Raw genomic sequence first — 20,951 nt, 5'->3', positions numbered from 1 at the left:
TTATCAGAACCTTATTTTTAACCCAGTATATAAATTCGTCCTATTTAGAAATCAAATAAAACATGCTTTTGTCCTGTTCACTGCCATTTGACAGCATCCTACTTTTTCTTTTCTTTTTTAAAAGTACTTTTAACAACAGGTAAAAGATGCAACTTGATACAGTTAGTTAAGAAAATTCTACTTTGTATTTTTAAAAGCTGAGACAATGTTTGGAGTACTGTAGGTATCATTTTATTTTCACTGCATGAATAATAATGGATATAGTTCTTCCTGGCATTGTCTGTATTAATGGGCATTAATCTATTGCCATATCTTTATTATGACTTTCTTTACCAATCTTGCAGTAATATTTTATGCCTGGGGTAATGATTAATAGATAATATTTTGTGTATTTCTGTTATGATTTGGCTGTGTCCCCACCCAAATGTCAACTTGAATTGTAGCTCCTAGAATTCCCACGTGTTGTAGGAGGGATCCAAGGGGAGGTAATTGAATCACGGGGGCTGGTCTTTCCCTTGCTATTCTCATCACAGTGAATAAGTCTCACAAGAACTGATGGGTTTATCCGGGGTTTCCACTTTTGCTTCTTTCTCATTTTTCTCTTGTTGCCACCATGTAAGAAGTGCCTTTCGCCTCCCACCATGATTCTGAGGCCTCCCTAGCCACGTGGAACTGTAAGTCCAATTAAACATCTTTTTCTTCCCCGTCTCAGGTATGTCAGTGTCAGACTAATACAGTAAATTGGTACCATTAGAGTGGGACGTTGCTGAAAAGATACCCAAAAATGTGGAAGTGACTTTGGAACTGGGTAACAGGCAGAGGTTGGAACAGTTTGGAGGGCTCAGGAGAAGACAGGAAAATATGGGAAAGTTTGGAACTTCTTAGCGACTTACTGAATGGCTTTGCCCAAAATGCTGATAGCGATATGGACAATAAGGTCCAGGTGGAGGTGAGGAACTTGTTGGGAACTGGAGTAAAGGTGACTCTTGTTATGTTTTAGCAAAGAGACTAGCGTCATTTTGCCCCTGCCCTAGAGATCTGTGGAACTTTAAACTTGAGAAAGATTATTTAGGGTATCTGCAGAAGAAATTTCTAAGCAGCAAAGCATTCAAGAGGTGACTTGTCATTCAGTTTTATAAGGGAAGCAGAGCATAAAAGTTTGGAATATTTGCAGCCTGACTATGTGACAGAAAAGAAAAGTCCATTTTCTGGGGAGAAATTCAAGCCAGCTGCAGAAATTTACATAAGTAGCATGGAGCCTAATGTGAATCCCCAAGACCACGTGTAAAATATCTCCAGGCTGTGTCAGAGACCTTCACAGCAGCATCCCCATCACAGGTCCGGAAGCCCAGGAGGAAAGTGGTTTCGTGGGCTGGGCCCAGGGTCCTCGTGCTGTGTGCAGCCTAGGGACTTGGTGCCCTGTGACCCAGCCACTCCAGCCATGGCTGAAAGAGGCCAATGTCCAGCTCAGGCTGTGGCTTCAGAGGGCGGAAGCCCCAAACTTTGGCAGCTCCCACGTGGTGTGGAGCCTGTGGGTACACAGAAGTCAAGAATTGAGGTTTGGGAAACTCCGCCTAGATTTCAGAAGATGTATGGAAATGCCTGGATTCCCAGGCAAAAGTTTGCTGCAGGGGCGAGGCCCTCATGGAGAACCTTTGCTAGGGCAGTGCAGAAGGGAAATGTGGGGTCAGAGCCTGCACACAGAGTCCCTATTGGGGCACTGCCTTGTAGAGCTGTGAGAAGAGGGCCACCGTCCTTCAGAACCCAGAATGGTAGACCCACCGAGAGCTTGCACCATGCACCTGGAAAAGCCACAAACACTGAACGCCAGCCCATGAAAGCAGCCAAGAGGGAGTCTGTCCACTGCAAAGTCACAGGGGCGGAGCTGCCCAAGACCATGGGAACCCACCTCTTGCATCAGCGTGACCTGATTTTGAGACTTGGAATCAAAGGAGATCATTCTGGAGCTTTAAAATTTGACTGCCCCACTGGATTTCAGACTTACATGGGCTCTGCAACCCCTCTGTTTTGGCCAATTTCTCCCATTTCAAACAGCTGTATTTACCCAATACCTGTACCCCCATTGTATCTAGGAAGTAACTAGCTTGCTTTTGATTTTACAGGCTCATAGACGGAAGGGACTTGCCTTGTCTCAGATGAGACTTTAGACTGTGGACTTTTGGGTTAATGCTGAAGTGAGTTAAGACTTTGGGAGACTGTTGGGAAGGCGTGATTGGTTTTGAAATGTGAGGACATGAGATTTAGAGGAGCCAGGGGCGGAATGATATGGTTTGGCTGTGTCCCTACCCAAATCTCAACTTGAATTGTAGCTCCTAGAATTCCCACGTGTTGTGGGAGAGACTCAGGGCTAGGTAATTGAATCATGGGGGCTGGTCTTTCCTGTGCTACTCTTAGGATAGGGTGAATATGTCTCACGAAATCTGATGTGTTTATCAGGGTTTCCACTTCTGTGTCTTTCTCATTTTTCTCTTGCTGGGGCCATGTAAGAAGTGCCTTTTGGCCGGGTGCGGTGGCTCACATCTGTAATCCCAGCACTTTGGGAGGCTGACGCGGGCAGACCATGAGGTCAAGAGATGGAGACCATCCTGGCCAACATGGTGAAACCCCATCTCTACTGAAAATACAAAAATTAGCTGGGCATGGTGGCGCAGCCTGTAGTCCCAGCTACTCAGGAGGCTGAGGCAGGAGACTTGCTTGAACCCGAGAGGTGGAGGTTTCAGTGAGCCGAGATCATGCCACTGCACTCCAGCCTGGTGACACAGCGAGACTCCGTCTCAAAAAAAAAAAACAACAAAAAAAGTGACTTTCACCTCCCACCATGATTCTGAAGCCTCCCCAGCCACGTGGAACTGTAAATCCAATTAAATCTCTTTTTCCTCCCAGTCTCGGGTATGTCTTTAGTAGCAGTGTGAAAACAGACTAATACAATTTCCCTCTGTTGAACTGGTGAATAATTTAGCATGTACAAGGTAATTCAGTAGTAAGAAAAATGGGGCTGGTGAGTTTACTAAGAGACACACAGGATTAACATGCCCATTAGGTGCATCCAACCTAATTTTGCAATGCACAGGCCTCTTTGCTTTGTAAAGAGGAATGTACCATTATTTGCAGTAGCATCTCAGCTTGGTGGATGATAAAGGATGAACATTTTCCACCTCAGGTCAAATAGATGAATTTATTCATTCTACTAGTTATTAAGCAGCAGCAATGTAGCAGTCATTGGTAATCAATAATAAATGGCATAGGCCATCTCCTAATGGCTTTGCATTCTACTAGGTATTTTTTTTTCTATTTTTTATTCTACACCCTAAAACTGTGAAACACAGAGAAACTAAAATGGTTCTTCCTAACCAAGATTAACTATGTTCTATACCAATAAGCTACTTTTAAGTGCCTCTCAGTAAACCAGCATCCTTCAGATATAGGTAGAGGAATTCAAGCCACTACAATAAATACAATTATTTCAATCATCACTTTTTATATGGAGATTGCCAATGTGCAGGGTCCAACATAGTTGCAGTGGCTGGGCACTGCAGAACTCCAGGGGACTTTACGTAGATTAGGATGCTGGCACACTGTTCACATACATTACAATCTGAGTGACCAAATGCTCCAACCCAGAGGTATCTTTTTCAGCCACCTCTTTCATGGCCTGTCAAGAACAAGCATTACCAAGTTGTTCCTTCATTTTATTTTGTTTACACTTTTGAGGTGCTGCTGTGCTCAGGGTTCTTTTCTTGTTGAAGTAAAGAGATATACAAAGATAAATAACACGTAAATGTGTACTTTAATGGACAACATTAGAGTCTAGTAATTTCCTTTACAGACTCCAGATCTCAATGGAGCCACAAACAAGATAAGTTCATAACTGCATCTCCGTTCTCAAGGATGCTATCTTAACAAATGTGTTCAGATTGGCCAAAAAACAGCAGCAGCATTTACTGACTGAAAGCCATATGGAAAAGCTGTACTCTTTCACTAGGTCACTTGGCAAACATTACCTTTGTGCTCCCTCGACGTTTCCTGATCTCAAGAGTAGGAAACCAGAAGAGAACCAAATCACTTCCTTCCCTACTTCCTAAAGAGCAACGTTGACCTCATCAGCTGGGCTTCAGGGTTCAGTAAACCCACATATTTCAGGATAAACTGGCTTGAGTACATGAGTGGTGATTGCTTTTGTTACAGAGTTGAGGTGACAATATTGATCATTAAAACAAGGAAAATGAAAAGTGTTGGCATTCTTTCATGGCCATCTGTGACTTCAGTGTGCTGGTACTTAGTGTTCACAGGCAACTGAATGTTTGAACTGGTTCTTGGTTTTGCAGTGAAAAATGAAGGAAAGCATTCTTCTGCTTTTGCCTGTTTATTTTTTTCTCATGAACAACATGGTTAGAAATTATGACATTTAATTGTTTTAAATTCCATTGTCATGCCATATTTTGTTTCATGTATTTAGCATTTTCATATGTGACACTATATCATAATTTAATTGTAAATTTAAGTTTGCTATCCCACTTCACTTTAAACCTTTCTATTTAATAAGATTCACAGATTTTTATTTTTCTGTAAGAAACTGATACATTATTTGACTTTTTTGGTTGCATTCCAACATTTTAACATTAGTATTATAAAAAGAAATCAAAGTTATTTTTATTTCCTTTAAGATTTTATAATAACTGTGCAGCATGAACATAAGGAATATGATATTCATGACTGGAATCAAAGATTATAAACATTTAGAACATGAATAATGGTTAATGTATTAAAACATAGTTTTATATATATAATATATATAAACATAATAAATATGTTTTATTGTGTTGAATCACATGAAGTTTCTATTTTTGATAGAAAAAAATCGTCAAATTTTGGCAATCAGCTTATATTAGGTAATTCTGCACATTTTTGCTACCAGTTTAATGAAAATTAAATTGCATGATAGTTAACCACCATAAATGAGTCAGCCCTTTGTGGATTGTCTAAACCTAATACCACTTCCTCTCTCTTTTGATTTAATGACTGCTTTCAGGCTGACTACTCAAGAAGTCTATCTTAAGTGGTAATGAATGAAAGAAAACAATATCCATAAATTTAGATATCTAAAGTAAAAGTTCCGTATTTTATAAAACCCAGGAGTTAGAATAAAGGAGCAGTTAAGACTATGAATTAAATCTTGTTTTGGGAGATTATCTGGATTTATTTACATGTGCTACTATGTCTCTAATCCCATATATAATAAACAATTGAGTAGGCTCTAAAATGCATGTTTCCAACAAATGATATCAAGATGATATTATATTTTTGAGAATTTGTGCAGCTTTTTAGCTGAACAGAAAAAAGGTGGTCTACTACAAAACTTGAACTCTACTACAAAGCAAATCCTTACTGTCAATAGATATAAATTCTCATCAGTTCTGTCACTGGCAGCCTCTGTGACACAAGCAGGTGGCCTAACCTCTATGGAAGCAGTTTATTTGTTCACTTTACCGAGATCTTAGTGCACATATGCATTCACACTTTTTTAACAACAACTCTGTGATTCTCAGGAGCCCACCCCAGAGGTTAGGAACCATTGGATTATAAAAGCTCTGTTAACCCTTCTTAGTCTCACATTCTAATTTCTATTAACCTAAGAGGTATTAGCAACAATTGAGGAAAAGGAAATAGACTAACTGGAAATATGGAATCATTATAATGAAGATTCCAACCACTCAAGCTGATAATTATGTATGAGTTCTTTCCATTTGACTAGAGGCCAGAAACCAGAGAGGGTGGAATTGATGAGCCAGTGTGTCTTGCTGGCAGTGGCTGCAGCCTGAAAGGAAAGTAATCCAGATAATTATTTAATTGGATACTACTTAAAAAGAGAAGTTGAAACCCCCCAAGAAGTATGGTCAGATTAAACATCTTTTCCACCATATTGGTTAAATAAAAACCCAAGGATGGTGCACTGATGGCCAACATCCATGAGGTTTCATTTTCACTGCCGTGAAATTTCCTTTTAACTGTTCCCTGCTGTCCTTGACAGTCTCTGTCAGCTTTACTTTTCAATGTTAAGTACTTCTGGATGATGATTTTACAATAGTATGCTTATAACGAAAAATGAAAATGAATGAAATCCTAGCTACAAACATAATAACAGGAGGGTAATATTCAAGTGCTTCCTATGAAAGGCATTGCAGTGCAGTGCTTATGACAAAAAACTGTCATGAGTCAGCCTGGACTTGAACCATCTTACATCATTTCTATCTTATATGTTATATAATTTATAAAATATGTGTTATAAGTTTGGTTTAGTTATTGAAACTTTCTGTGATTCAGTTTCAGCACTTTTAAACTGGGTGGGATGGTATTGGGGTAGTAGTAAACATTACATAAGTTAATTGGTGGTTAATTTGTATAAAGACTTTATGCCAGTGCTTGGCTTAAGTGCCATATGTCTGAAACAGTAATTTGCTATTATTACTATTTCCTGCATGGCAGTTTTACAGAAAAGTGACTCTTTTTATATGACCTAACTGAGCCCTGGCTCTTTAAAAGTAATGGTTTTGGCTGAATTACCATAGCATGGTGAAGTCTATCAATTTTACAAGAAGTGGCTCAGAAAAACAAATGGCATGCAATACATTTGCATCTGCAGTTATATCTACATAAGACGCTGAGCATAATTTTGGAGGTGATATGACCAATTAAAGTATTTTGCTCCCTCTTTTCTGTTTTCCATTCTCTTGAGATTTTATTTTTAGGTCTTTTTCTCTGAGCTGTATGCATTGATATTTAATGATTGCCATTTTTATTCCTTTTGGAGAATTAAATATTAAATATCAGGCAGAATACCTCCTTTAATTTCCCTTTGGAGTAATAAGATGGTACCAGTAACTGTTTCCTGAGATCTGTAGCAATACCCTTTGTCAAAATGGAAGTACATTATAAAGCCAGAAAACCACGTATCAAGAGCTCTTAGAAAGAGTGTTTTGTATTATATAAATATGTCAAATAATGAAAACATCCAAGAGGTGAATTGGTGCTGATTTGGCCTCAGGAATCTCTCACATAAAATGTTACAATAAATTCTAATTACCGAAGTACTTATCAAATTATAAAAAAGTTTTAATTACTAATTTTAATTACTTTATTCACAATGAAATAATTAGCATGAATAAGAATTACTCCCTTTTTCAGCTTTATTGAGGTATAATTAACAAAATTGTATATGTTTAAAGTGCACAACGTGATTTAATATACATATGCATATATCAACACAATCAAATTAATGAACATATTCATCATACATAGTTAACCATTGTGTGTGTATGTATGTATGCATGTGGTGAAGACACTCAATACCTACCTTCCTAGTGAATTTCAAGTAAAACTTCAGTATTATTAATTATAGTCACCATGCTGTACATTAGATCCTCAGAACCTATTCACTTATAACTGAAAGTTTGTACACTTCAAACAACATCTCCCAATTTTCCCCACTCGTAATCCCTGATAACTGTTCTTCTACTCTTTGCTTCTATGAGTTCTACTTTTTCAGATATCACATGTAAGTGATACCATACAGTATGGGTATTTCTATATCTGGCTTATTTTATTTAGCATAATGTTCTTTAGGTGCATCCATGTTGTTGCAAATGGAAGGATTTCATCTCTTTTAAGGCTGAATACTATCCCATTGTGTGTGTGTGTGTGTGTGTGTGTGTGTGTGTAACATTTTCTTTCTTCATTCATCCATTAATAGGTACTTAGGTTGGTTCTACATCTTGGCTGTTGTGAATAATGATGATATGAACAAGAGAGTGCAGATATCTCATCAAGATACTGACTTAATTGCCTTTAGATATATATTCAGAAGTGGATTTGCTGGATTGTATAGTAGTTTTATTTTTAATTTTTTGAAGAACCTCCTTACTGTTTGCCATACTTGCTGAATCAATTTACATTACCATTCCCACTAACAATGTAAAAGGGATCTGTTTTCTTTTCTTTTCTCTTTTTTTTTTTTTTTTTTTTTTTTTTTTGAGACAGAGTCTCCCTCTGTTACCTAGGCTGGAGTGCAGTGGCACAATCTCAGCTCACTGCAACCTCCGCCTCTCAGGTTCAAGCGATTCTCCCGCCTTAGCCTCCCGAGTAACTGGGATTGCAGGCGCCTGCCACCATGCCTGGCTAATTTTTTGTATTTTTAGTAGAGACATGGTTTCACTATGTTGGCCAGGATGGTCTCAAACTCCTTCCTGATCCGCCCGCCTCAGCTTCCCAAAGTGCTGGGATTACAGCCACTGCACTGAGTCTAGGGATCCCTTTTCTTAACACCATCACCAACACTTGTTATCCCTTGTCTTTTTGATAATAACCATTCTAACAGCAATATGTCATTGTAGTTTTAATTTGCATTTCCCATGATTAGTGAGATAAAGCACCTTTTAATACACCTGTTGGGCATTTGTATGTTTTCTTTGGAAGAATGTTTATTCACACCCCTTGCCCATTTTCTAACCAGGTTATTTCATTTTTTGCTATTAACTTGTATGAGTTCCTTATATATTTTTAATATTAACCCCTTGTCAGATACAAGGTTTGTAAAACCATCTCCCATTTCATAGCTTGCCTTTTTATTTCTTTTGCAGTACATAAGTGTGATTGTTTCTTTTGCAGTACGTAAGTTTCTTACTTTGATGTTATCCCATTTGCTTATTTTTTATTTTTTTGCCTCTGCTTTTTGTGTCATATACAAAAAATCATTGCCAATACGAGTGTCAAGGAGCTTTTTCCCTGTTTTCTTATAAGAGTTTTATGATTTCAGGCCTTACATTTAAGTCTTTAATCCATTTTGAGTTAATATTTGTGTATGATGTAGGTGTCTAATTTCTTTCTTTTGTATGTGGATATTCATTTATCACAATGCCATTCTCTTTGTATTCTTAGTGCTTTTGTCAAAGATTAGTTGACTGTCTATGTATGGGTTTATTTCTGGCTCTCTGTTCTATTGGTCTATGTATCTCATTTTTATGCCAGCAGCATACTGTTTTGATTACTATAGCTTTGTAACATAATTTGAAATCAGAAGGTGTGACACCTCCAGTTTTGTTCTTATTTTTTAAGGACAAGTGTCTCTCTCTGTCACCTGGGCTGCAGTGCAATGGCTTAGTCATAGCTCACTGCAAACTCAAACTCCTGGACTCAAGCAATCCTCCCACCTCAGCTTCTGGAGTTGCTGGGGCTATAAGCATGCACCATCAGCCCCAGCTGGTTATTAATTTTTTATATATAAAAACGAGGTCTCACTATGTTACCCAGGGTGGTCTGGAACTTCCAATCTCAAGATCCTCCTACCTTGGTCTCCCAAAGCACTGATATTTTAGGCATGAGCTACTGTGCCTGGCCCTGCTGTACTTTCCCAAGATTCGTTTGGCTATTCACCATCTTCTATAGTTTTATATTAATTTTAGAAATGTTTTTCTGATTTCTTTGAAAAATGCCATTGGAATTTTTATAGGGATTACATTGAATCTGTAGATTTATTTGGGTAATATGGATATTTTAGCAGTATTAATTATTCCCATCTCTGAAGATAGGAAGTATTCCATTTATTTGTCTCTTCAGTTTCTTTCATCAACATCTTACAATTTTCAGTGTCTGTTAAATTTATTTGCAAGAATTTTATTCTTTATTATTCTTTTGTAAAGTGGATTGTTTTGATTCTTTTTTAGATGGTTTATTATTAGTATGTAGAAACACAGCTAACTTTTGTATGTTGATTTTTTTGTCCTGCAACTTTACTCAATTTGTTTATTAGTTCTAACAGTTTTTTTTTTTTTTTTTTTTTTTTTTTTGGTGGAGTCTTTAGGGTTTCCTATATGTAAGATCATGTTATCTGCAATCAGAAACAGTTTTTCTTCCTTTCTGATTTGGATATCTTTTATTTCATTTTCTTGCCTAATTGCTCTGGCTAGACTTTCAGTACCATGTTAAATAGAAATGATGAGGGTGGGCATCTTTTCTTGTTCCTGATCTTAAAGTAAAAGCTTTCATCTTTTTTCATTGTTAAGTATGATGTTGGTTGAGAGGTTGTTATATATAGCCTTAGTTCTTTTGAGGTACATTTCTTCTGTACCTTATTAGTTGAGAGTTTTTATCATGGAATAATGTTGAATTTTATCAAATGCTTTCTCTGCATTTGAGATGATCATATGATTTGTATCCTTTATTCTCTTAATGTGATGCATCACATTTATTGATTTGTGTAAGCTAACATATCCTTGCTTGCCAAGGATAAATGTCATTTGATCATGGTATTCTTTTAAAGTGTTGTTAATTTGGTTTGATTACATTTTCTTAAAAATGTTTGTATTTATATTCATTAGGAATATTGACCTATGATTTTCTTTTTTTATAGTATCCATATCTGGCTTTAGTATCAGAATAATGCTAGCTTCTTAAAATGAGATTGGAGGTATCCTCTCCTTCTGAATTTTTAGAAGAATTTGAGAAGGATTGATACTAATTCCTCTTTAAATATCTGATATAATTCACTTGTGAAGCTATCAGGTTTTAGGCTTTTCTTTAGAGGTTTTTACTCATGATCGGTCTGTTCAGGTTTTCTACTTCTTCATTATTCAGTCTTGGTAACTTGTATGTTTCTAGGAATTTATCCTTATTCCAGGTTATCCAATTTGTTGGAATATTATTATTCGGAGTAGTCTCTTATGACCCTATGTATTTCTGTGGTATCAGTTGTAGTGTCTTCCCTTTTATTTATAATTTTATTTGAGTCCCTTCTTTTTTTCTTGGTTGGTATGGCTAAATGTTTATCAATTTTGTTTACATTTTCAAAAAACCAAGTTTTAGCTTTGTTGGTATTTCATTGTTTTATTAGTCTCTATTTGATTTATTTTTGCTCTGATCTTTGTTACATCCTATCTTCTACTAACTTTGGCATTAGTTTAGTTTGTTCTTCTTTTCCTAGTTCCTTGAGGTATAAAATTTAGCGTTTTATTTGGGATCTTTATGCTTATTATAGGCAGTTATGATTATAAACTTCCCTCTTAGAACTGTATTTGCTGCATCCTATCAGTTTGGGTACGTTCTGTTTTTATTTTTTGTGGTCTCAAGATACTTTCTGATTTCCCTTTTGATTTCTTCTTTGACCCATTGGTTGTTCAGGTAGCATGTTGTTTAATTTTCATATGCTTGTGAATTTTACAAAATCTTCCTGTTACTGATTTCTAGTTTCATACTATTGTGGTCAGAAAAGATAAAGTGCTGTTTTGTGGCTTAATATATGATCTTATCCTGAAGAATGTTCCATGTATGCTGGAGAAGAAGGTTCATTTTGCTGCTTCAGATGGAATGTTTTGAATATATTTGTTAGTCATTTGGTGTATGGTGTTATTCAAGTCCATTGTTTAGTTGTTTATTTTGATCTGTATGATCTATTCATTGTTGCAAATAGAAATTGAAGTCCCCTATTATTATTGTATTGCTGTCTCTTTTTTTTCAGTTCTGTTAGTAGTTGCCTTGTATGTTTAGATGCTCTGGTACTGGATATATATATATTCAAAATTGTTACATTCTCTTTATATATTGACCATTTGTTATTATATAATGACCATCTTTGTTTCTTGTAACAGATTTTGACTGAAAGTCCATTCTGTCTAATTTGAATATATCCACCCCTGCTGTCTTTTGGTTACCATTTGATTAGAATATCTTTTCCCATTCCTACATTTCAGCATATGTGTGTCCTTAAGACTAAAATGATTCTCTTATAGGCAGCTTATAATGGGCTCTTGTTTTTGCTTTTTGAATCTATTCAGCCACTCTGCATTTTTAGATTGAAGAATGTAATCCGTTTACATTTAAACTAATTATTGATAGGTAAAGACTTATGACTTCCACTTTTTAAAATGTTTTGCTATGCTTCTGTTCCTTTCTTTTTCTCCTGCTGTCTTTCTTTGTATTTTGATAATTTCCTATAATCTTATATTTTTAATTCCTTTTTGTCTTTTGTGTGTCTACTAGAGGTTTTTTCTTTGTGGTTACAATGAGGCTTGCGTAAAAGATCTTATAACATTCCATTTTAAGTTGATAAGAACTTGACTTCAGTTGCATACAAACACTCTACACTTTTACTCCCCAGTCAACGTTTTATGCTATTGATGTCACACCGTGCATCTCTTTATATTGTATATCTTTAACAAACTAGTGTATCTATAGTTATTTTTAATACTTTTGTTTTTTAACTTTTACTGTAAAGTTACAAGTGGTTTATATACAACTATTACAATATTCTGAACTTGACTATATTTTTAACTTTACTAGTGAATCTTATACATTCAGATATTTTTATTTTGTTAATTAGCATCTTTTCAGTTCAATTTAGCATTAAGTTCTACCTTCAGCATTCTTTTAAAAGTCAGATCTAGTGGCAATGAATTCCCTTAGCCTTAGCTTCTGTGGAAAAGTCCTTCTCTCTCCTACATTTCTGAAAGACAGCCTTGTTGGATATAGCATTCTTTTTTAACTCTTCGTTTCCTGAACACTTTGAATATATCATTCCACTCTCTCCTGGTTTTCAAGGTTTTTTATGGAGATGTTCACCAATAGTTTTATCAGGGTACCCTTCTTTGTGATGAGTCTCTTTTCTCTTGCTGCTTTAAAGTTTCCCTCTTTATTGAAGACTTTTGTCAATTTGATCATAAAGTATTCCCTCTCTATCTGTGAGGAATAAATTCTAAGATTCCCAGTGGATGCCTGAAACTGTGGATAGTACTGAATCCAATTGCCATCAGTTGGAACCTGTTTCTGTTCATGTCTTCTACAAACAAATTTAATGCCTTTTCCATCTTTGCTTATCACACATTGTGACCATAACTTCTGCAGTCTGAAGTGCAACAGCAAATGGAAACTAGTATGAATTTCCATTTTTTCTTCTTAATTTCATGGGTAGAAGATTTGTTCTTACCATGGATCTTGGGAAACTCAGCATACCATTTTTTTTCTTTCTTTACTAAGTCAAGAGCTTTCACCTTTCCACTTGATGGCTTCTCTTTGGCATATCCAAATTGCCAGCATCACTACTCTTGTGCTTTGGAGCCATTATTAAGTAAAAGAAGTATTACTTGAACACAAACTGCAATACCACCACAGTCAATCTGATAACAGATGGCTACTAAGTGACTAAATGACTGTTAGCATACTCAGTGTCATATCCTGGAAAAAGGGATAATCCACATCCTGGACAAGAAAGAGCAGGACAGAGTTAGATTTCATCACTCTGCTCAGAACAGAATGCAATTTAAAACTTGTGAATTGTTTATTTCTGGAATTTTCCGTATAGTATTTTCAAACTGTGGTTGACTGACTGTAGGTAAATGAAAGCATTGAAAGTGAAACCACAGATAAAGGGGAATTACTGTAATGTGTCTCAGAAAAATATTCTCTGGGTGGGTCCTTCTTTAGATTCTTTGAGCTTCATAAATCTGGCTGTCTGTATCCCTCTGGGAAGTTTTCAGACGTTATTTCTTTAAGCCTTCTGTTTCTTTCTTTCTCTCTTCTCCTGTGACTTTCATAAATCGCGTATTTATTATCTTGATGGTACCCATAGGTTAGTATGCTCTCTTTCTATATATATTGTATTTATTTATTTATTTATTTATTTATTTATTTGAGACAGGGTCTTGCTCTGTCACCCAGACTGGAGTTCAGTGGTGTGATCTTGGCTTACTGCAACCTTTGCCTCCTGGGCTCAAGTGATTCTCCTGCCTCAGCCTCCCGAGTAGCTGGGACTGCAGGCGCAGGCCACTATGCCTGGCTGAATTTTCTTTTTTCTTTTTTTAAGAGACAGGGTTTCACTGTGTTGCCCAGGCTGGTCTCGAACTCCTGACCTCAAGCAATCCACCTGCCTTGGCCTCCCAAAGTGCTGGGATTACGGGCATAAGCCACTACGCTTGGCCTAGTATGCTGTCTTTACTCTTTTTTAATTGTCATTCCTCTAACTGGCTAATTTCATGTGACCTGTCTTTAAGTTTGATATTTTTTTCTTCTCCATGATTAAATATGATATTGTAGCTCTCTTTTGAATTTTTCAGTTCTATTATTGTATTCTTCAATCCAGGATTTCTGTTTTTTTTTATGGTTTCTATTTTTTATGAACTTCTAATTTTGTTCATGCATTGTTTTTCTGATTTCATTTAGTTGTCTGTTTCCTCTTCCATCCCATTGATCTTCTTTAATATGATTGTTTTGAATTCTTTGTCAGACGGTTCATAGATCTCAATTTCTTTGGGGTTGTTACTGGTGCTTATTAGTTTCCTTCTGTGGTGTCATGTTTATCTAATTCTTTATTGTCTGTGTAGCTTTGCATTTGTGTCTGCATTTGAAGGAACAAATACCTGTTCAAGTCTTTACAGATTGGCTTTGGCAGATATTGACCTTCTCCTGTAGGGTTCCCAGCCTGCTAGGATTGGTTTTGGGACCACAGTCGACTGGAATTTTAACTGGGTCACGAGACTTTTGCTGGTTCTTACGAGGAGCAGAGTGTATATGGATCCTGTCTGGTCTCAAGACAGATTGGACTTTGGGCAGTAGAACAGACACTAGGGCAAGGGTGTGCTTTAGATTCCACAGTTGGCTCCACAGATGGTAGGCCTATTACCAGGTATACTATTTGGTGTCTTTCTCTCCAGGTTCTTAAGAGGGCTCCCACTGGGTCACTAGGTGGATCCTTGGTCAGGCAGAACTGGTCCTGGACTATGGCTGAGAGGGGCTAGAACTGAGTTACAGAGTGTGCTTCAGGGTCCACAGCTGAGTTCAGTGTTTTTAGGTCTCTCTCCAGGGTCACAGACAAATGTACCTCCTGCCAGGTTCTTGACTGGGCAAGACTGCCCCTGACTGCAGCCGAGCAGGGCTGGAGCTGGGTCACAGGTCTACTTCAGGATCTACATTCAGCCTGAGGCCTATTTCTGGGAGCATGGATAAGCATGTTTCCTATAAAGTCCCTTGGTGGGCCGAACTGCTCTCAGATCACAGCTGAGAGGAGCTGGAACCAAGTTAAAGGGCTCTTTCAGCATCTACAGTGGGACCAAAGTTGGTGGGACTGCCACCAGGGCATGAATGGGCATATCTCCTGGCAGGTCCCTGTGTGGGAAGAAATGCTGTCAGACTACAGGTGAGAATGGCTAGAGCTGAATTACAGGGCCTCTTTACGGTCGACAGCTAGGGCTGAGATCAGCCGGTCTGTTGTACAAAGTGCATGTGGGCATGACTCCTCCCTCATTCCTTGGTGGATGATTCTGGTGGCAGGACAAAGGCCAAATGGAGTTGTAGCCAAGTTCATAGGGGGCTGAGGCTGTTTCTGGGTCTGTATCCAGGACCACTGTTCATAAGCCTGGCAACTGGGTACAAGCCTGCCCTCTCAGACAGCCCTGATCAGTCTTGGACTTCGTATCTGAATCCAAAGCTCGAAAAAGGCACTTTTTTCCATAGATAGCTGCCAAATTATTGTTCTGTGGGAGGATATGAGTAGAGGATCTCCTATTCTGCTGTCTTGCTGACTCCTAGAATAGTTCCTTTATAAATATTGTAATAGATGAGGTTTCTAATTTCTCAGCAGACACTTATTCCAAACTCCTAGACTTTCACACCTAAAAATGTGCCTCTGAATAAATATTTAATTTTACAGTATCAGTTTACATTTTTAGACCTATGAAGTAATATTAGAGTATTAATTCTTCTTAATCAACTGTCTTTACTAAAGGGGGTTCCAGGTGAAAATACAGTAACGATATTAAAAATACCACAGAGCACAGGCTCTGACCAATAGAATAGACACTGGCTATAGAATTAGAGTGAGGTACTAGAGTACCCTTGTTTCCCCAGAGGTTAACCAGGCAGTGCTGGATAACAGGGAGGTGAGAGGCTCTGTGAAGGAGGCTGGGGAGAAAAAGAAAGTGGGACATAAGGAAATTGGAGCCCCAACTATTTACCAACCTATACAGCCATATGAGTGCATTCCTGTAAAGTGTATATATTTATAGCATCCTTGTGGGAAATGCATTTGAAAAGCCAAGAATGATAAGAAAATACCCTTACTACCAAAAAACTTTGAATAATAATCAATATTTATTCTTCATCAAGGCTGCTATATTCCTTCTTGAAAAAAGAAATTGTGGTGATTTCATTCAGAGTTGTTTGAGGTTTCTCAAGCTCAAGAAAACAAAATCAAAAACACATAGACTTAACCTGGAGAAAATTTTGCTTAAATCCCACTATTCTTATTACATAATACTTGCAATTTCTATCTATTGAGTTATAATAATTAGTTAGAACTTCTCCCATGCTTATTTAATTCATTTGAATTTTTGTGATCAAAGTTACTCTACACCACAGCAGGAGACAATCTGTATTTTATATTTTAGAGGTCGTGAGTCAAATTCTTTTGAAAGTTTGCAATTTTAATAAAATAATGAGGTTTAATAGGAATGTTTATTTTCTAAAATTTTAAAAAATAATGTATCTTTCCATTCATGAGGAGAAAAAAAAACATAAGAAGTGTTTCTTTATATCCATTAATTAAAGTATAACTTGCCTCAAATAAGAAATTGTGAAAAGGAAAACCAAATTTTTGGCTTAGAGGTTTACACTATGTACAATTGAAAAGAGAATTCTATGAAGATTCATATTATTTTTTATGAGTTTCAATTATTATAAGACATTAGAGGGCAAAAACGGTTTTGTTAATTGCCAAAATGGATATGTGTTCTACAATGTTATTTCACCTCTATGTTTTCTTCTGTTTTCCTTTATTTCCCTTTTCTTTCTTGCATTTTTATCTGATTAAATTTATTTCAAATAATTTTTTTTTTCTTCTTATAATTCTAAACAATATCTAGCCATCAATATAGCCCTGAAAAGCACAGGCTTAACTACATTATGGACAATTCTCTGGCAGATCAAATTTTCATCACCCACATTTCAGATCTACTTTAAAAGTCAGCATTAAAGACTAATTTGAGTATTTTTCTGATTTTTAAAAATGCTTTAGTTTCAACTAACCCTCATTGAATTCCATCTGTGTATACGTATGCAAGATTTTATGGGGGCTACAAAGATAGATAAGAGAAAATGTCAGGCTCCTAGTATCTTATCTAGCAGGGAGCAGTTGCTCTGACATGGAGAGAGGTCAGTAGACCACAAGCCATGGATGATATATGTCCTATGAGAACAGGCTACATTATTGGCTTTTAGAGGTGGTCCCTGTATGGAGCTTATCAAGTCTTAGAGATGGTGATGAGTCTGGTCTAACTATCCCTCTCTTTTGTAGAAGGATAATGGAATCCAAAGATTTCCTCACCCATTCACCATCTGCCTTATCTTCTTACATTGCATGTCCACTACCCTTGGTAAACAATGTACAGGTTTACTAAGAGCTACACACCAATGTTTTCTTGGGACACTTACTGCGCTAACCAAAGTCATTTTTAATATTGTTGTTGTTAATTATTTGTTCCATAATTATTATCTTAATGTTCTTTGGGGAAAATTGCTTTTGATAGAAGGCATTTAATTTTTTTTTTTTTTTTTTTGAGATGGAGTCTTGCTCTGTCACCCAGGCTGGAGTGCAGTGGCGCAATCTCGGCTCACTGCAAACTCCATCTCCCAGGTTCAAGTGATTCTCCAGCCTCAGCCTCCCAAGTAGCTGGGACTACAGGCGCACACCACTGCGTTTGGCTAATTTTTTTGTATTTTTAGTAGAGACAGGGATTCACCATGTTGGACAGGCTTGTCTCGAACTCCTGACCTCAGGTGATCCACCTGCCTTGGGCTCCCAAAGTTCTGGGACTACAGGCATGAGCCACCATGCCCGGCCAACTTTTTTCATCTTCCTTTTGGCTAATATGCCTTAGGATAGGTACTTGCCAAGGGGCAGACATTTAATACAGCACAGATAACATGCACTCTCTAGTATCTATATTTTATGCCTTATGTTCTTTAATGAGTGTCTTGTTCCTTACAGGACAGTTCTTTTTACTCTGACGTCTGTGGTTGTACTTGTGATTACAACGGACTGGATCAGCTGGGACAAGCTGAATCGGGGATTTTTGCCCAGTGATGAAGTTTCCAGAGCATTCCTTGCTTCTTTTATCTTGGTCTTTGACCTTCTTATTGTGATGCAGGTAAGTGTATTTCCCTCCCCTCAGTGAAGCTGCTGCATGCTCTGTTCCCAGTATAACAAACAGGATATGGCAACAGGCTCCATAAATCTAAATAAGTACAGCGTTTACAGTTACTTTTGATGGGGCCTTCTCTGTTTATATTTTCAGCTATTATACTGGGAGGGAAAGCCAATTGGACTTTTATAAGAGGGGCACCAAAAATGTATTTTATGAACATTGCAAGGTGGGCCCCTAGAAACCATATAGCACATTGTTATTTTCTGCCTAGGCTTTAGGGGGAAAAAAAACACACTCAGAAACAAAAACCAAAAATCCTTGTCATTTAGTAAATGGAAAGCTGCAGACATGAGGATTATATAAAAGCAGCAAAGCAGGGAAAAGCAATTGTCAAAGCAACTCAGGGTTTTATAGCAGTTGAAATGGAGTGATGTAAAAATTCTTTTTCTGGTTATGGAAATTGTTACTTTCTTTCAGTATTCACCAGAGATCATTCCATTTTCATGTAAACCGTATTTCTGCCCTGCTTAGCAACAGATTTTTCATACAATAGCATCACACTAACCAGTGTTACTCATGTAATCTGGTGTGACTGTTTGGCGTTTTAGGACTCTTCTTTTGAATGGGGCAGAAAGAGACACTAGCTATTTCTTGCTCATTAAATATCCATCCATTTGTTAGACATTTTCTTATTGCTTTCATAAGGCAATTTTTTTTTCCCTCCTGAGGCATTGTAAGTCACCAGACCAAAGACTACAATTACTGAAGGAATACTCCATTGTATTCTGAATTTATGTGAGATTTCACAGGATAGCAGATTGGTTTTCTCATTTCTAGAGGCAAAAAGAGGCCTTTATGAGAGATATTCAGTGTTGTCTCAAAAGAGAATAACAGTTTATTTATTGATTTTTTTTAATTTGTTAAATAATATATCTTGGGCATTAGGTTCAAGATGGTTCTTTGAGTATATTACTACTTTAATAGATAATATTTTAAAATACACTATCATTTTTAAAAATTATTTAAAGAGGTAAAACGGAATATTTTTGTTGCATTTGAAAATTGATAAATTTCTTATTTCCTGAAATAGCAATGGAAAAAACTTTCCAATCTGACTTTGAGTTAGACAGCACTGGCAGGTTCTAGATCTGCCTGTTACTAAGCTGTAGGACGTCCCATGGGTATCTACAGAATTGAATTTTTAGCACTTATGCAATAATGTATCATGCATTACTTATATAAAGGCTATTTTTATCTTCCTCTATTTCCTAACTAATATAATTTCTCTTGTAAAATGTCCACATTGGCCAAATGGCCTACTGATACCTCTCTGAACCCATCTTAAAGTCAATGGTATTAGTAGCCCAGTAGACTGTTGTCTAATTGAATTTGCTTACATTCATATATTTGAGAGCATAAATTCTTTGATTGTCCATTACCATCCTCATACTTCTACTCTATTTGTGTAAGTTTTAAGTATTCTTCCAATAAGTTCACTAAAATCAAGGACTTCAAGTGGGAAAATATAACATTGTAATTTACAGATATTATAGATTCACTCAAAAACTGCTTAATAAAGACAGATGGAAGAAAGAAAGGATAGTCAGGATTTACATAGGCAGAGTCAGCAAAGGGGAAGGGAAAGACATTCTAGATGAAAAAATATCATAACAATGTAAAATGTTAATAACATGCTGAAGTGTTCAGAGAGTAGTCAGAGCACCAAATGACCGACGATGAAGAGTTTATGCTGAGGAATATTTAAGTTTGGACCATTTTGGCTACAAGTAGCAATAACCCTGCCAAGCTAATTTAATCAAAGGAGGAATGTATTGCTGAATTTTAGGGATATCCTACCCAATTCAAGAGGAGGGATGTAGTTGCCTCTAGGGACACATGAAAGCAGAGACCAGGGTGTAACAGGGAATCCAGACCTAGCATTTATTTTCCATCTCTTATCTTTTTTGTTTTTGCCTTCTCTTTTTTTTTTTCTCTTATTGTAAAATGGCCTTTCCAGGTTTCTCGTTCAAATAGAAGAAAATGGCTACTGCCGACACCTCAGAGGGCAATCACCCTCTAGCTGTCAGGCCTGATTCCAGATTTCCTAGGAAGGAATTGGAGAAACTCATGGGCTCAGCATGGGAGGCTATGGTGGTGAGGTCATCTGAAAGAAAAGGGGAGAGAGGTTGGGCTATAACTCCAAATTAGTAGGTTTCTAATATAAAGATGAGTAAAAAATTAGCCCCAAAATTTAGGTCTCTTCTTCTTTTCTGTCTCCCCTAACACTAAGTCAGCTAGCCAGGCCTACTGATTTATCTTTATGCCTTTAATATCATTCTTCTATCTCATTTCCTTGCCACCATTCCAGTCTTGACTCCCCTCTATACTATTTAATCTCCTATGGATCTTCTGCCACCACACATCCACGTACCATATGCCCTATGCAGCTCTTCTTCATAACCTTCCAGTTGGAAATGTCATGTTTTACACTTCTCAGCCCTAGATATTGTCCATGACTCCTCATTGTCCGAGAGGAGAGTCCAGCCTCTGGGAGCTCTCTGAGTGACCTCCATGGTCTGGCCCTGACTCTGTATTCTCCCACGTCTTCTATGCTCTAGTTCCACCCAGATCAACATATTTGCTGCTGGGCATTTGCCCACAGCATACTTATTCCCCAGTGTCAGGAGTCTCTTGTTCCTCTACAGATTGTGCCTTTTCTGTTCTGCTCATTTAGATCCTACCATTGGAGAC

At 37.2% G+C, this 20,951-nt stretch overlaps 1 protein-coding gene across 6 annotated transcripts in view; it reads left to right on the top strand.

The window, feature by feature from the left end:
• The window catches only part of TMEM117 (transmembrane protein 117), a 548,703-nt gene that overhangs the window by 440,530 nt on the left and 87,222 nt on the right, over positions 1–20,951 (top strand). For all 6 annotated transcript variants that reach the window (XM_509012.8, XM_016923597.4, XM_063785727.1 and 3 more), the window contains one exon: positions 18,044–18,203. In XM_509012.8, coding sequence (XP_509012.2) covers positions 18,044–18,203 — 160 coding nt within the window. The remainder of the gene's footprint in view (positions 1–18,043; positions 18,204–20,951) is intronic.

Source organism: Pan troglodytes, chromosome 10 (assembly GCF_028858775.2).
Source record: "Pan troglodytes isolate AG18354 chromosome 10, NHGRI_mPanTro3-v2.0_pri, whole genome shotgun sequence".
Classification (NCBI taxonomy): Eukaryota; Metazoa; Chordata; class Mammalia; order Primates; family Hominidae; genus Pan; species Pan troglodytes.
The sequence above is the reverse complement of the archived record's forward strand: the minus strand, read 5'-3'. Positions and strand labels throughout refer to the sequence as shown.